The 16,500-nt window shown below is 43.3% G+C and overlaps 1 protein-coding gene across 1 annotated transcript; it reads left to right on the top strand.

Annotated features, from left to right (window-relative positions):
• The first annotated feature begins 2,571 nt into the window (after nucleotides 1-2,571).
• Nucleotides 2,572-3,504, top strand: LOC145497641 (uncharacterized). The gene has a single exon (XM_081477463.1). It carries the CDS (start codon nucleotides 2,582-2,584, stop codon nucleotides 3,134-3,136), a length of 555 nt encoding a protein of 184 aa, XP_081333589.1. The 5' UTR covers nucleotides 2,572-2,581; the 3' UTR covers nucleotides 3,137-3,504.
• The last annotated feature ends 12,996 nt before the right edge of the window (nucleotides 3,505-16,500 follow it).

The following is a 16,500-nucleotide window of genomic DNA, read 5'->3' as shown; positions in this document are numbered from 1 at the left end:
GCGGTCCCGGTTACTCTTGCATTCTTAAAGTCAACTGGGGCAATATTTCCGCCCAGAAGCTCGAAAGTGAGCGTTCAAAAAGTTGTGCTGTGTCCATTTCACTCCAGAGCAAGGCCATCAGGAGTTAATTTAGAGTCCCCGAGACTGGAAAATATCCGTCAAGTTCCGGGAAATCGAGCCGAAGATTGTCAAAATTACGATGGGCGTAAGGCGGTCTCGGCTACTCTTTCACTCTTAAAGTGAAGTGGAGCTATATTTCGGCCCAGAAGCTCAAAAGTGAGCGTTCAAAAAGTTTTGCTGTGTCCATTTCACTGCAAAACAAGGCCATCAGGACTTAGTTTAACGTTCAAGGGACTGGCAAATGTTCCGCAAGTTCCGGGAGATCCACCCGAAGTTTTTCAAAATCACAATGCGCGTAAGGTGGTCTCGGTTACTCTTTAAGTCTTAAAGTAAAGTGGGGCTTTATTTCGGCCAGGAAGCTCGATGGTGAGCGTTCAAAAAGTTTTGCTCTGTCCATTTCACTGCAAACCAAGGCCATCAGGAGTTAGTTTAGAGTTCTTGGGACTGGAAAATATCCCCCAAGTTCCGGAATATTGACCCGAAGTTTGTCAAACTCACGATGCGAGCAAGGCGGTCTCGGCTACTCTTTCAGTCTTAAGTGAAGTGGTGCTATATTTCGGCCCAGAATCTCGAAAGAGTGCTTTCAAAAAATTGTGCTGTGTCCATTTCACTGCAAACCAAGGCCATCAGGAGTTACTTTAGAATCCCCGGGACTGGAAAATATCCCCAAGTCCCAGGAATTGGAGCCGAAGTTGATCAAATCCATGATGCGCGTAACGTGGTCTCGGCTACTGTTTCAGTCTTAAAGTCAAGTGTGCCTATATTTCGGCCCACAAGCTAGAAAGTGAGCTTTCAAAAATTTTGGCTGTGTCCATTTCACTTCAAAACAAGGCCATCAGGACTTAGTTTAGCGTCCAAGGGACTGCAAAATATCCCCCAAGTTCCGGGAAATCCATTCGAAGTTCGTCAAAATTACGATATATTTAAGGTGGTTTCGGCTACTCTTTCAGTCTTAAAGTAAAGTCGGGCTATATTTCTCTCCAGAAGCTCGAAAGTGAGCGTTCAAAAAGTTTTGCTGTGTGCATTTCACTGCAAACCAAGGCTATCAAAAGTTAGTTTAGGGTCCCCGGGACTGGAAAATATTCCCCAAGTTCCGGGAAAGCGAGCCGAAGTTGATGAAAATCACGATGCGCGAAATGCGGTGTCGGCTACTGTTTCAGTCTTAAAGTAAAGTGTGGCTATATTTCGGCCCACAAGCTCGAAAGTGAGCGTTCAAAAAGTTTTGCTCTGTCCATTTCAATGCAAAGCAAGGCGATCAGGAGTTAGTTTAGAGTCCCCGAGACTGGAAAATATCCCCCAAGTTCCGAGAAATCGATCCGAAAATGGTCAAAATCACGATGCGCGTAAGGCGATCTCGGCTAGTCTTTCAGTCTTAAAGTGAAGTGGGGCTATATTTAGGCCCAGAAGCTCCAAAAAGGGCGTTCAAAAAGTTATGCTGTGCGCACTTCAGTGCAAACCAAGGCCATCCGGAGTTACTTTAGAGTCCCCCGGACTGGAAAATATCTCAAAAGTTGCGTGAAATCGAGCTGAACTTGGTCTAACTCACGATGCGCGTGAGGCGGTCTCGGCTACTATTTCAGTCTGAAAGTGAAGTGGGATTCTATTTCGGCCCAGAAGCTACAAAGAGAGTGTTCAAAAAGCTTTCCTTTGTCCATTTCACTGAATACCAAGGCCATCAGGAGTTAGTTTAGAGGTCACGGAAATGGAATATATCCCCCAAGTTCCGGGAAACCGACCCGAAGTTTGTCAAAATCACGATTTGCGCAAGACGGTCTCGGCTACTCTTTCAGTCTTAAAGTAAAGTGGGGCTATATTTCGGTCCAGAAGCTCGAGAGTGAGCGTTCAAAAAGTTTCGCTGTGTCCATTTCACTGAAAACCAAGACAATCAGGAGTTAGTTTAGAGTCCCCGGGACTGGAAAATATCCCCCAAGTTCCGGCAAATCGAGCCGAAGTTGGTTAAAATCACGGTGCGCTTAAGGCGGTGTCGGCTACTCCTTCAGTCTTAAAGTAGGAAGACTGGGTCGAGTAATGGCGACGTAAAGACGTGCGTTGCTGCCGCCCGCCGATGTTTCTGCTCTGTCTTTGGTAAATGGCGGTTTTTTTCGGTCAGGTTTTGAGCAAAAGAAAAACCATATCCTCAGACTCTTCTGACGAATCATCTCTTTCGCCGGAAATCAAAAAAACGAAGCCATACTTCTCGCCAACGCATCACGAAGACGAAATAATGACAGCTCTCAGTATGACACAAGATTTTGGTGCAACTCTACAAGCAATTTTAGCAAAGCTGGAAAAGCTTGATTCAATAGAATCCGCCGTGAAGAAAATTGAAGCCAATCTCGAGAACTTAGAGAAACGAACCCAAAGGCTAGAAGATTTCCAAACAACAGCGAAGAAAGATATTGACGATCTAAAAGAAGGGATCAACTTTACTGGACAACAACTCAGGGATAAGACAGAAGCTATGGAGAAGGTGCATCGACTCTATGAAACTCAATTAGCAGAGCTCACGACAAAATGCCAGAAAAATGGGGATTTGTTAGACGAGATCCACACTAAAAATCTTTACTTAGAAGCCTACTCTCGCCGGGAGAATATCAAATTCACGAACATAGAAGAATCGACAGAAATAGGCGGCCGCACTAGTGAAGACACCGAAGAAGTTCTCCGAACTTTTCTGGAACGTGATCTTGGTTATAGGGATGCAAGGAATGTAGAAATTCAGCGAGTACATCGCATCGGAAAAAGCAAGGATGGAAATCCGCGTCCTATTCTGGCCCGTTTCCTTAGATATAAAGACTGTCAACAGATCTTTTTACTGGGTCACCGGCTTAAAGGCACTAACTTTCAAATGTTCCGAGACCTTCCCCAGGAAATCATTACCCGTCGCAAAGTACAGATGGGAGCTTTTAAGGATGCCAGGAAAAATGGAGTTGCTGCCTCCTTCAGCCAATCTCAACCGGATAAATTGTATATCAGAGGTAAATTGTGGCCGATCGGGCAAAAATTTACTATTTAATTAACACTAAATAAACTTTGTTCAGATTGACCGGTAAATTGTTCAAACTTCTCGCAGTTTCGTTATTGCCAATATGCTTTTCACCAATTAGAGGCGGTCGGCAACTTAAACGGGCTAATAGAGTTGTAGGCTTTTTCTCTTTTTTGCTGTAGCAAGCAATCAAGTTGCCTAATTTCTCCACCATAAGTCCTTTAGTAATTTTATTCATTTTGTGTGTGTTTTCGTTTTACTGTCTCCAGGGCATAAAAATCTATCTAATTAACAATAGTTTAAAGGCATGTGGTCATTTAGATATCTTTTATTGTGAAAATGCAAAACAGTCAACTCAGCCTCCTTCATTACTCACAATACAACAGATCTGAAAATAATTTCCCTCAATTTCAGGGGATTGGGAAACAATGCCAAAAGAAAAGAGGTGTTTAACTGGCTGAGAGCGAAAAAGCAATCTATATATATGCTGCAAGAGGTCCATTGTTCTCGAGAAACTACCGATACATGGTCTTGTGAATGGGGGTACAAAGCGCTCTTCAGCTGCTGCAGCAGCAACAAAGCAGGGGTTGGTATTCTTTTCAATAGTAATTTCAATTGCCAGATCAACAAGGTTTTCTCGGATCCGAATGGACGCTTTTTAATATGTGATATCGTTGCTTATAGCAAGCGTCTGACTGTGGCTAACATCTACGCTCCGAATGAAGACGATCCAAACTTCTTTCAGGTTTTTTTCGATCATTTATCAAACTTTAAATGTGGTGAAATCATAATTGGTGGGGACTTTAACTTAGTTCTTGACGTCGAAAAAGACAAGAGGGGTGGCCTTGCCAGAACACACAAAAATGCCTTAAAAGTGATTCGAGATTTCTCTGAAAATCTTGGTTTGACTGATATTTGGAGACTTTTCAACCCAGAAGCCAGGAGATATACTTGGCGCCAAAACCAACCAGTCATACATTGCCGACTCGATTTTTTTCTAGTAAGTGAATCATCTTTATGTGATATGACCCATGCAGATATTTTTCCTGGTTTCAAAATGGATCATTCGATGATTACTCTGAATCTAGCTTTACACTCGAACCCCAGAGGCAAAGGTTTTTGGAAGTTGAACACGTCCCTTTTATCCGAAATGAGATATGTCCAAGAAATTAAAACAACAATTGAAAGCACTGTGAAACAATACAAAGATGACACCTCAGTGAACCCAGCTCTGCTTTGGGAGATGATTAAATTAAAGGTGCGAGAAAAATCAATATCTTATGCTGCATACAAAAACGCGACAACAAGGAAACGCGAAGAAATGTTGGAACGCGAAATCGCCTTGTTAGAAAAACATTTAGACAATGCAAGCAATAGTAACCCCTCATATCATATTGTTGCTGAAAGAATTTTTACCTTAAAGAAAGAGCTAGAAAACATTTTTGAGTATCGAACCAAAGGCGCTATCATTAGGTCAAAGTCGCAATGGTACAACGAGGGCGAAAAGAACTCCGGATATTTTCTAAACCTCGAAAAAAGGCACTGTAAACAAGGAACAATTAGTCAATTAAAAATTAATGACACCGACTTTGTCACCACAGACAAAGATATCTTATCTGAATGTACGGCTTTTTATAAAAATCTTTATACGTCAAAAAGCCCCGACAGCATCCAGTCAACATTCCTCTCTGAAGTGAACTCCACTTCTTTGACCAATGAAGAACAAACTTTATGTGAAGGCCCCTTAACTAAAAAGGAATGTTTCGAAGCCCTGAAGAAGATGGAGTCTGACAAAACGCCAGGCACGGATGGACTTCCCGCCGAATTCTACAAAGTTTTTTGGAAAGACATTTCTTCTTTTTTAATCTCTGCCCTCAACTATGCTTTTGACTCTGGCTGCCTCTCAGTAACACAAAGACGAGGGGTTATAAAACTAATTCCAAAAAAAGATGCGGAACTATACTTCATCAAAAATTGGAGGCCTATTACCCTTTTGAACACTGATTACAAAATCGCAGCAAAATCTATTGCAAACCGAATTAAATTAGTACTTCCAAACCTTATCAATCACGATCAAACAGGATTTTTGAAGGGCAGATTTATAGGCGAAAATATCAGACTCATTGACTCTATTATCCAATATGCCACAGAAAAGAATATCCCGGGCCTGTTACTTTTTATTGACTTTGAAAAGGCATTTGATTCTCTCGAGTGGTCCTTCATACATGGAACATTAAGATCCTACGGTTTTGGTGCTTCGCTAATTAACTGGGTGAAAACCCTGTATAGTCATACTGAAAGCTGTATTCTGAATAATGGATGGGCAAGTAATTTTTTTGAAATTCAAAGAGGTGTTAGGCAAGGCTGCCCGCTCTCACCTTATTTATTTATCCTATCGGCAGAGGTGCTGGCCACGGCAATTAGGAAAAATACTAATATAAAGGGAATCACTGTAAATAATGTGGAAATTAAGTCAAGTCAGTATGCCGATGACACAACACTTATATTAGACGGGTCACGTGAATCTCTCCTTTCATCCATTGCAATGCTTGACGATTTCAGCAAAGTCTCTGGCCTCAGGCTCAATGATAAGAAAACGGAAGCTCTATGGATTGGCGCAAGTATTGGAAGTGATAAAATTCTGTTATCAGGAAAAGAGCTTAAATGGCCAAAAGACAAAGTAAAATCCCTAGGTCTATGGATTTCAACAGATCCCGAACTATCTGCCTCTTTAAACTACAATGAGAAACTTGAAAAAGTGAAAGAAATCCTGAGATGCTGGAAATACCGCCGATTCACATTGTTAGGGAAAATCACTGTTATCAAATCACTAGTGGTCTCCCAATTGGTTTATCTACTCTCGCCTCTTCGCTCAAACTACAGGGTTTTAAAAGAAATAAATGATTTACTCTACACTTTTCTATGGAATGGTAAAGGCGACAAGATAAAACGGAAGGTAATGATCAATGATTTCGGTGGTGGTGGCCTAAAAATGATTGATATTAGTTCCTTCAATAAATCTCTTAAAACCACATGGATTAAAAAATATTTAGATAACAACAATAAGGGAAAATGGAAAATCTTTTTTGATATAACCCTAAAAAAATATGGCTGTCAAAACTTTTTTTCCTACAACCTCAAAGTTAGCGACACATTATCGACAATAACAACTTTGGATGCCTTTTTGAAAGAACTAATAGGAATCTGGGCGGAAGTTAACTTTGAACCTGAAATAACATCGAAAGATCACTTTCTGGATCAACAACTTTGGCATAACTCCCTAATAAAGATAGCCAACAAAACAGTTTTTTTTTTAAATTGGTTCACCAAGGGAATAACTTTAACGGGTGAAACATCTTTTAGGACCGGACAACAACTTTCTCTCGTTAAATGATTTCCGCTGTAAGTATGAGATAGACCCTCTCCCTCTCAGCTTCTACGGATTAATATCGGCTGTAAAGTCTCTTCGGACTGATTCTAATTTTCAAGATTTACAGAACACCGACCACGAATATGAGCCACTTACAACAAGAATTTTGCAGGTCAAAAAAGCAACTACAATAATATATAAAAAACTGATTAGTAACAAGAGTTTAACCCCAGAGTCAAGTCAAAAGAAGTGGCTAGAGGATTGTGGCCTACCAATAAATGACAACATAAATTGGAATGCTGCCTATCTTTTAGCTAAAAAATGCACAAAGAGCACTAAGCTGATAGAGTTTCAGTTTAAATTCTTACATAGACGTGAACCAACCAATAACTTTTTATTTAGAATAGGTCTACAGGGCGATGAAAAGTGCAGTTTTTGTCACACCTCCTCTGAGTCAATAATTCATCTTTTTTGGTCATGCCGTCAAACATCTCACTTTTGGAATAAACTTACTGAATGGCTGAAAAACTTAAATTTACTTCCTGGAGATTATGCTTTGACAAATATTACTGCTTTGGGTCTGAGGCCAGATATCTCTCAATTTGCGCTTCTTATAAATTACTGCTTTCTCTTAGCACGATATCACATATGGCTCGCTAAAACAAAAAATGATCATCCAAATCTTACGCTTTTCATATGCACACTAAAATTACAATGTGAGATAGAAACAAAAAGTGGGGACACGAAGAAATGGAAACCTCTTACAGGATACATGAGGATTTAATTAATATTTTAGATTATATTTTCTGTAGGGTTATCTATCTCCTACCCATTAATCTATTTCTAATCTCCTGTCAGATGCATAACTCATTTTACTTTTAATGTACCACATGCCTTTGGTCTGTTTTTTTATGTTTCTGTACTACAACCTCAACCTGTAATGATAACTAGCTATTTTTCTTCTCAGTTTTTTTTTTCTTTGCCCCTTGTCGTCACTGTACTTCTTAATTGTGTAAGTCGTGTAACTGTATTTGTTAGTAATGTAAGTCGTTTAGTTATTGTAATTTAAATAGTGTAAATAATTAGAGCAATATAATGTAAATAGAGTTACTGTTGTAAGTAAGCATTGGTTTCCCTTGTGTTATTGCAAATAAATAAATAAATAAATAAAAAAAAAGTCTTAAAGTGAAGTGGGGCTCTATTTCGGCCCACAAGCTCAGAGCTCAAAAAAAATTACTGTGTCTATTTCACTGCAAACCAAGGCTATCAGGAGTTAGTTTAGAGTCCCCGGGAGTGGAACGTATTTCCCAAGTTCCAGGAAAGCGAGCCGAAGTTGGTCAAAATAGCGATGCACGTAAGACGGTCTCGCCTACTCTTTCAGTCTTAAAGTGAAGTGGGGCTATATTTCGGCCCAGAAGCTCGAAAGTGAGCGTTCAAAAAGTTTTGCTCTGTTACTTTCAGTGCAAACCAAGGCCATCAGAAGTTAGTTTAGAGTCCCCGGGACTGGAGAATATCCCCCAAGTCCCGGGAAATCGAGCCGAAGTTGATCAAATTCATGATGCGCGTAACGTGGTCAAAATCACGATTCGCTCAAGACGGTCTCGCATACTCTTTCAGTCTTAAAGTAAAATGGGGCTCTATTTCGGCCCAGAAGCTCGAGAGTGAGCCTTCAAAAACTTTCGCTGTGTCCATTTCACTGCAAACCAAGACAAGCAGGAGTTAGTTGAGAGTCCCCGGAACTGGAAAATATCCCCCAAGTTCCGGCAAATCAACCCGAAGTTTGTCAAAATCACGATGCGCGTAAGGCGGTCTCGGCTACGCTTTCAGTGTTAAAGTAATGGGGGGCTATATTTTGGCCCAGAAGCTCGAAAGTGAGCGTTCAAAAAGTTTTGCTGGGTCCGTTTTACTGCAAACCAAGGCCATCAGGAATTAGTTTAGAGTCCTCAGAACTGGAATATATCCCCTTAGTTCCGGCAAATCCAGCCGAAGTTGCTCAAAATCACGATGCACGTAGGGCGGTCTCGGCTACTCTTTCAGTCTTCAAGTGAAGTGGGCTTCTATTTCGCTCCAGAAGCTCGAAAGTATGCGTTGAAAAACTTTTTCTGTTTCCGTTTCACTGCAAACCAAGACCAGCACGAGTTACTTTAGAGTCCCCGGGACTGGAAAATATTTCGCAAGTTCCGGGAAATCGAGCCGAAGTTGATCAAAATCACGATGCGCGAAAGGTGGTCTCGGCTACTGTTTCAGTCTTGAAGTCAAGTATGGCTATATTTCGGCCCACAAGCTCGAAAGTGAGCGTTCAAAAAGCTTTGCTGTGTCCATTTCACTGCAAAACAAGGCCATCGGCACCTAGTTTAGCGTCCAAGGGACTGGAAAATATCCCCCAAGTTCCGGGAAATCCACCCGAAGTATGTCAAAATCACGATGCGCGTAAGGCGGTCTCGGCTACTTTTTCAGTATTAAAGTAAAGTGGGCTATATTTCGGCCCAGAAGCTTGAAGGTGAGCGTTCAAAAAGTTTTGCTGTCTCCATTTCACTGCAAACCAAGGCCATCAAGAGTTAGTTTAGAGTCCCTGGGACTGGAAAATATCCTCCAAGTTCCGGAATATCGACCCGAAGTTGGTCAAAATCACGATGCGCGCACGCCGGTCTCGGCTACTCTTTAAGTCGTAAGTGATGTGGGACTATATTTCGGCCTAGAAGCTCGAAAGTGTCCGTTCAAAAACTTGTGCTGTGTGAATTTCACTGCAAACCATGGCCATCAGGAGTTAGTTTAGAGTCCCCGGGACTGGAAAATATTCCCCAAGTTCCAGGAAAGCGAGCAGAAGTTGATCAAAATCACGATGCGCGTAACGCGGTCTCGGCTACTGTTTCAGTCTTAAAGTGAAGTGTGGCTATATTTAGGCCCACAAGCTCGAAAGTGAGGGTTCAAAAAAGTTTCCTGTGTCCATTTCACTGCAAACCAAGGCCACCAGGAGTTAGTTTAGAGTCCCCGGGACTGGAAAATATTCTCCAAGTTCCAGGAAATGTCGCCGAAGTTGATGAAAATTATGATGCGCGTAACGGGCTCTCGGCTATTCTTTCAGTCTTAAATTTAAGTAGGGCTATATTTCGGCCCTGAAGCTCGAAGGTGAGCGTTCAGAATGTTTTGCTGTGTTCATTAAACTGCAAACCAAGGTCATGGGGAGTTAGTTTAGCGTCCCCGGGACTTTAAATTATTCGCCAACCTCCGGGAAATCGAGCAGAAGTGGCCCAAAATCACGATGCGCGCAAGGCGGTCTCGGCTACTCTTTCAGTCTTAAAATTAAGGGGGGCTATATTTCGACCTAGAAGCTCGAGACCGGGCGTGCGTTAATTTTACCTGTGTCCATTTCACTGACATCTTAGGCCATCAGGAGTTAGTTTAGAGTGCTTGGGACTGGAAAATATTTCCCAAATTCTGACAGGTCGAGCCAAAGTTTCTCAAAATCACGCTGCGCATAAGGCGGTCTCGGCTACTCTTTCAGTCTTAAAATGAAGTGTTGCTATATTTCGGTCGAGAAGCTCAACACCGAGCGTGCGCTCCTTTTGCCTGTGTACATATCACTGAAAACTAAGTTCATCAGGAGCTAGCATAGAGTCCTCGGGACTGGAAAATATTCCCCGAATTCCGGCAAATCGAGCCAAAGATGCTCAAAATCACGATGCGCGTAAGGCGGTCTCGGCTACTCGTTTACTCCGAAAATGAAGTGGGGCTATATTTCGGTTCTACAAGCTCGACACCGAGCGTGCTCTCCTTTTACCTGTGTCCATTTCACTAAGAACTAAGTCCATCAGGAGAGAGTTTAGAATCCTCGAGACTGGAAGCTATCCTCCAAGGCTCGGCAAATTGAGCCATACTTTCTTAAAATTACGATAAGCCTAAGGCAGTTTCGTTTACTCTTTCAGTCTTAAAATGAAGTGGGGCTACATTTCGGCCTAGAAGCTCGACACCGAGCGTGCGCTCCTGTTACCTGTGACCATTTTACTGAAAACTAAGGCCATCAAGAGTTAGGGTAGATCGAGCCATAGTGGCTAAAAATTTCGATGCGCTTAAGGCGGTTTCGTGTACACTTTCAGTCTTAAAATAAAGTGGGGCTATATTTCGGCCTACAACCTGGAAACCTAGCGTGCGCCCCTTTTACCTGTGTCCATTTCACTAAAAACCAAGGCATTGAGGAGTTAGTTTAGAGCTTCCGGGACTGGAAAATATCCCCCAAGTCCCAGGAAATCAAGCCGAAGTTCGAGAAAATTACCATGCGCGTAAGGCGGTCCCGGCTACTCTTTCAGTCTTAAAGTGAAGTGGGGCTATATTTCGGCCCAGAAGCTCGAAAGTGAACGTTCAAAGAGTTTGGCTGTATCCATTTCACTGAAAACCAAGTCCATCAGGAATTAGTTTAGAGTGCCCGTTACTGGGAATTATCTCCCAAGTTCCGGGAAATCGAGCCGAAGTAGCCCAAAATCACGATGCGCGTAAGGCGGTCTCAACTAGTCTTTCAGTCTTAAAGTGAAGTAGGGCTATATTTCGGCCGAGAAGCTCGAAAGTGAGCGTTCAAAAAAATTTGCTGTGTGCATTTCACTGCAGACCAAGGCCATTAGGGGTTAGTTTAGAGTCCTTGGGACTTGAATATATCCCCGAAGTTTCGGGAAATCGAGCCGAAGTTGGTCAAAATCACGATGCGCGTAAGACGGTGTCGGCTACTCTTTCAGTCTTAATCTGAAGTGGGGCTATATTTCGGCTCAGAAGCCCGAATGGGAACGTTGAAAAAGTTTTGCTCTCTCCATTTCAATGCAAACCAAGGCAATCAGGAGTTACTTTAGAGTCCCCGGTACCGGCAAAATATTCCCCATTTCACGGGAAATCGAGCCACAGTTGGTCAAAATCACGATGCGCGTAAGGCGGTCTCGGCTATTCTTTCATTCTTAAAGTGAACTCGGGCTATATTTCGGCCCAGAAGCTCGAAAGTGAAAGTTCAAAAAGTTTTCCTGTGTCCATTTCACCGCGAGCCAGGCCACATCAGGAGATAGTTTACAGTCTCCGGGACATCAAAATATCCCCCAAGTTCCGGGAAATCGAGCCGAAGTTTGTTAAAATCACAATGCGCGTAAAGGAGTCTCGGCTACTCTTTTAGTCTTAAAGTGAGGTGGCTGTATATTTCGGCCCAGCAGCTCGAAAGTGAGCGTTCAAAAAGTTATGCTGTGCCCATTTCACTGCAAAGCAAGGCCCTAAGGAAGTCGTTTACAGTCCCCGGAACTGGAAAATATCCCCTAAGTTGCGCGAAATCGAGACGAAGTTGGTCAAAATAACGATTCGCGTAAGGCGGTCTCGGCTACTCTTTCAGTCTTAAAGTGAAGTAGGGCTATATTTCGGTCCAGAAGCTCGAAAGTGAGTGTTCAAAAAGTCTTACTCTCTGAATTTCACTGAAAACCAAGGCCATCATGAGTTAGTTTAGAGTCCCCGGGACTGCAAAATATCTTTTAAGTTCTGGCAACTCAAGCCGAAGTTGGTCAAAATCACGATGCGCCTAAGGCGGCCTCGGCTACTCTTTCAGTCTTAAAGGGAAGTGGGACTCTATTTCGGCCCAGAAGCTCCAAAGTGAGCGCTGCAAAAAGTTTGCTGTGTCCATGTCACTGCACACCAAGGCCATCAGGAGTTAGTTTAGAGTCTCCGGGACTGCAATATATTTCCCAAGTTCCGGAAAATCGAGAAGACGTTGGTCAAAATCACGATGCGCGCAATACGGTCTTGGCTAGGAGTTCAGTCTTAAAGTGAAGTGGGGCTATATTTCGGCCCAGAAGCTCAAAAGTGAGCTTCAAAAAGTTTTGCTGTATCCAATTCAGTGCAAACGAAGGCCATCAGTGGTTACTTAAGAGTCTTCGGGACTGGAAAATATCCCCCAAGTTCAGGGAAATTTAGGCGAAGTTGGTCAAAATCACGGTGCGCGTTAGGCGGTCTCGCTTACTGTTTCAGTCTTAAAGTGATGTGAGGCTTTATTCCTGCCCAGGAGCTTGAAAGTGAGCGTTCAAAAAGTTTCCCTGTGTTTATTTCACTGCAAACCAAAGCCATCAGGAGCTAGTTTAGAGTCCCCGGGACTGGAAAATATCCCTAAACTTCCGGGAAATCGAGCCGAAGTTGGTCAAAATCACGATTTGCGTAAGGTAGTCTCGGCTACTCTTTCAGTCTTAAAGTGAAGTGGGGCTATATTTCGGGCCAGAAGCCCGAAAGTGAGCGTTCAAAAAGTTTTGCTGTGTTCATTTCACTGCAAACCAAGGCCATCAGGAGTTAGGTTAGCGTCTCCGAGACAAGAAAATATGCCCCAAGGTCCGGGAAATTGAGCCGAGGTTGGCCAAAATCACGATGCCCCTAAAGTGGTCTCGGCTACTCTTTTCGTCTTAAAGTGAAGTGGGGGTATATTTCGGGCCAGAAGCCCGAAAGTGCGCGTTCAAAAAGTTTTGCTGTGTCCATTTTACTACAAACCAACGCCATCAAGGGTTAGTTTAGAGTCCCCGGGACTGGAAAATATTGCCCAAGTTCCGGGGAATCGAACCGAAGTTGATCAAACTCACGATGCGCGAAATGCGGTATCGGCTACTGTTCCAGTCTTAAAGAGAAGTGGGGCTATATTTCGGCCCAGGAGCCCAAAAGTGAGCGTTCAAAAAGTTTTGCTGTGTTCTTTGACTGAAAAACAAGGCCATCACGAGTTAGTTTAGTGCCCCTGGCACTGAAAAATATTCCCCAAGTTCCGGTAAATCGATCTGAAGTTGGTCAAAATCACGATGCTCCCAAAGCGGTCTCGGCTAACCTTTCAGTCTTAAAGTGAAGTCGGGCTATATTTCTGTCCAGAAGCTCGAAAGTGAGCGTTCAAAAAGTTTTGCTGTGTGCATTTCACTGCAAACCAAAGCTATCAAAAGTTAGTTTAGGGTCTCCGGGACTGGAAAATATTCCCCAAGTTCCGGGAAAGCGAGCCGAAGTTACTCAAAATCACGATGCGCGAAATGCGGTCTCGGCTACTGTTTCAGTTTTAAAGTAAAGTGTGGCTATATTTTGGCCCACAAGCTCGAAAGTGAGCGTTCAAAAAGTTTTGCTGTGTCCATTTCACTGCAAAACAAGGCCATCAGGACTTAGTTTAGCGTCCAAGGGAATGGAAAATGTTCCCCAAGTTCCGGGAGATCCACCCGAAGTTTGTCAAAATCACAATGCGCGTAACGTGGGCTCGGTTACTCTTTAAGTCTTAAAGTAAAGTGGGGCTATATTTCGGCCAGGAAGCTCGATGGTGAGCGTTCAAAAAGTTTTGCTCTGTCGATTTCACTGCAAACCAAGGCCATCAGGAGTTAGTTTAGAGTTCCTGGGACTGGGAAATATCCCCCAAGTTCCGGAATATCGACCCGAAGTTTGTCAAACTCACGATGCGAGCAAGGCGGTCTTGGCTACTCTTTCAGTCTTAAAGTGAAGTCGGGCTATATTGCGGCCCAAAAGCTCCAAAGTGGGCGTTCAAAAAGTTATACTGTGCGCACTTCAGTGCAAACCAAGGCCATCCAGAGTTAGTTTAGAGTCCCCCTGACTGGTAAATATCCCAAAAGTTGCGTGAAATCGAGCTGAACTTGGTCTGACTCACGATGCGCGTGAGTAGGTCTCGGCTACTATTTCAGTCTGAAAGTGAAGTGGGATTCTATTTCGGCCCAGAAGCTACAAAGAGAGTGTTCAAAACGCTTTCCTTTGTCCATTTCACTGAAAACCAAGGCAATCAGGAGTTAGTTTAGAGCCCGCGGAAATGGAATATATCCCCCAAGTTCCGGGAAAACGACCCGAAGCTGGTCAAAATCACGATTTGCGCAAGACGGTGACGGCTACTCTTTCAGTCTTAAAGTAAAGTGAGGCTATATTTCAGTCCAGAAGCTCGAGAGTGAGCGTTCAAAAAGTTTCGCTGTGTCCATTTCACTGAAAACCAAGACAATCAGGAGTTAGTTTAGAGTCCCCGGGACTGGAAAATATCCCCCAAGTTCCTGCAAATCGAGCCGAAGTTGGTCAAAATCACGGTGCGCTTAAGGCGGTGTCGGCTACTCCTTCAGTCTTAAAGTGAAGTGGGGCTCTATTTCGGCCCACAAGCTCAAAGCTCCAAAAAAATTACTGTGTCTATTTCACTGCAAACCAGGGTTATCACGAGTTAGTTTAGAGTCCAAGGGACTAGAAAATATCCCCCAAGTTCCGAGAAATCGAGAAGACGTTGGTCAAAATCACGATGCGCGTAAGACGGTCTCGGCTACTCTTTCAGTCTTAAAGTGAAGTGGGGCTATATTTCGGCCCAGAAGCTCAAAAATGCGCGTTCAAAAAGTTTTGCTGTATCCATTTCAATGCAAACCAAGGCCATCAGGGGTTACTTAAGAGTCCTCAGGACTGGAAAATATCCCCCAAGTTCCGGTAAATCGAGCCGAAGTTGCTCAAAATCACGATGTGCGTAAGGTGGTCTCGGCTACTCTTTCAGTCTTAAAGTGAAGTGGGGCAATATTTCGGCCCAGAAGCTCGAAAGTGAGTGTTTAAAACGTTTTGCCCTGTCACTTTCAGTGCAAACCAAGGCCATCAGAAGTTAGTTTAGAGTCCCCGGGACTGAAGAATATCCCCCAAGTCCCGGGAAATCGAGCCGAAGTTGATCAAATTCATGATGCGCGTAACGTGGTCTCGGCTACTGTGTCAGTCCTAAAATGAAGTGTGGCTATATTTCGGCCCACAAGCTAGAAAGTGAGCGTTCAAAAAGTTTTGTTGTGTCCATTTTACTTCAAAACAAGGCCATCACGACTTAGTTTAGCGTCCAAGGGACTGCAAAATATCCCCCAAGTTCCGGGAAATCCATTTGAAGTTCGTCAAAATTACGATGCTTGTAAGGCGGTTTCATCTACTCCTTTAGTCTTAAAGTAAAATGGGGCTGTATTTCATCCCAGAAGCTCCAAAGTTGTGCTCTGTCCATTTCACTGAAAACCAAGGACATCAGGAGTTACTTTAGAGTCCCTTTGACTGGAATATATCCCCCAAGTTTCGGGAAATAAACGCGAAATTGGTCAAAATCACGATTCGCTCAAGACGGTCTCGCCTACTCTTTCAGTCTTAAAGTAAGATGGGGCTCTATTTCGGCCCAGAAGCTCGAGAGTGACCCTTCAAAAACTTTCGCTGTGTCCATTTCACTGCAAACCAAGACAAGCAGGAGTTAGTTGAGAGTCCCCGGGACTGGAAAATATCCCCCAAGTTCCGGGAAATCAACCCGAAATTTGTCAAAATCACGATGCGCGTAAGGCGGTCTCGGCTACTCTTTCAGTGTTAAAGTAATGGGGGGCTATATTTTGGCCCAGAAGCTCGAAATTGAGCGTTCAAAAAGTTTTGCTGGGTCCATTTTACTGCAAACCAAGGGCATCAGGAATTAGTTTAGAGTCCTCAGACCTGGAATATATCTCCTTAGCTTAGTTCCGGCAAATCGGGAGATATTTTGATGTCCCGGAGACTGTAAACTATCTCCTGATGTGACTTGGTTCGCGGTGAAATGGACACAGCAAAACTTTTTGAACTTTCACTTTCGAGCTTCTCGGCCGGAATTTAGCCCGAGTTCACTTTAAGAATGAAAGAATAGCCGAGACCGCCTTCGCGCATCGTGATTTTGACCAACTTTGACTCGATTTCCCGGGAAATGGGGAATATTTTTCGGTACCGGGGACTCTAAAGTAACTCCTGATTGACTTGGTTTGCATTAAAATGGAGAGAGCAAAACTATTTCAACGCTCCCCTTCGGGCTTCTGAGCCGAAATATAGCCCCACTTCAGTTTAAGACTGAAAGAGTAGCCGACACCGTCTTACGCGCATCGTGATGTTGACCAACTTCGGCTCGATTTCCCGAAACTTCGGGGATATATTCAAGTCCCAAGGACTCTAAACTAACCCCTGATGGCCTTGATCTGCAGTGAAATGGACACAGCAAAGTTTTTTGTACGCTTACTTTCGAAATTCTGGGCTGAAATATAGC

Source organism: Orbicella franksi, chromosome 9 (genome assembly GCF_964199315.1).
Source record: "Orbicella franksi chromosome 9, jaOrbFran1.1, whole genome shotgun sequence".
Lineage (NCBI taxonomy): Eukaryota > Metazoa > Cnidaria > Anthozoa > Scleractinia > Merulinidae > Orbicella > Orbicella franksi.
Note: the sequence above shows the minus strand (reverse complement) of the source record. Positions and strands in the feature narration are given on the sequence as shown.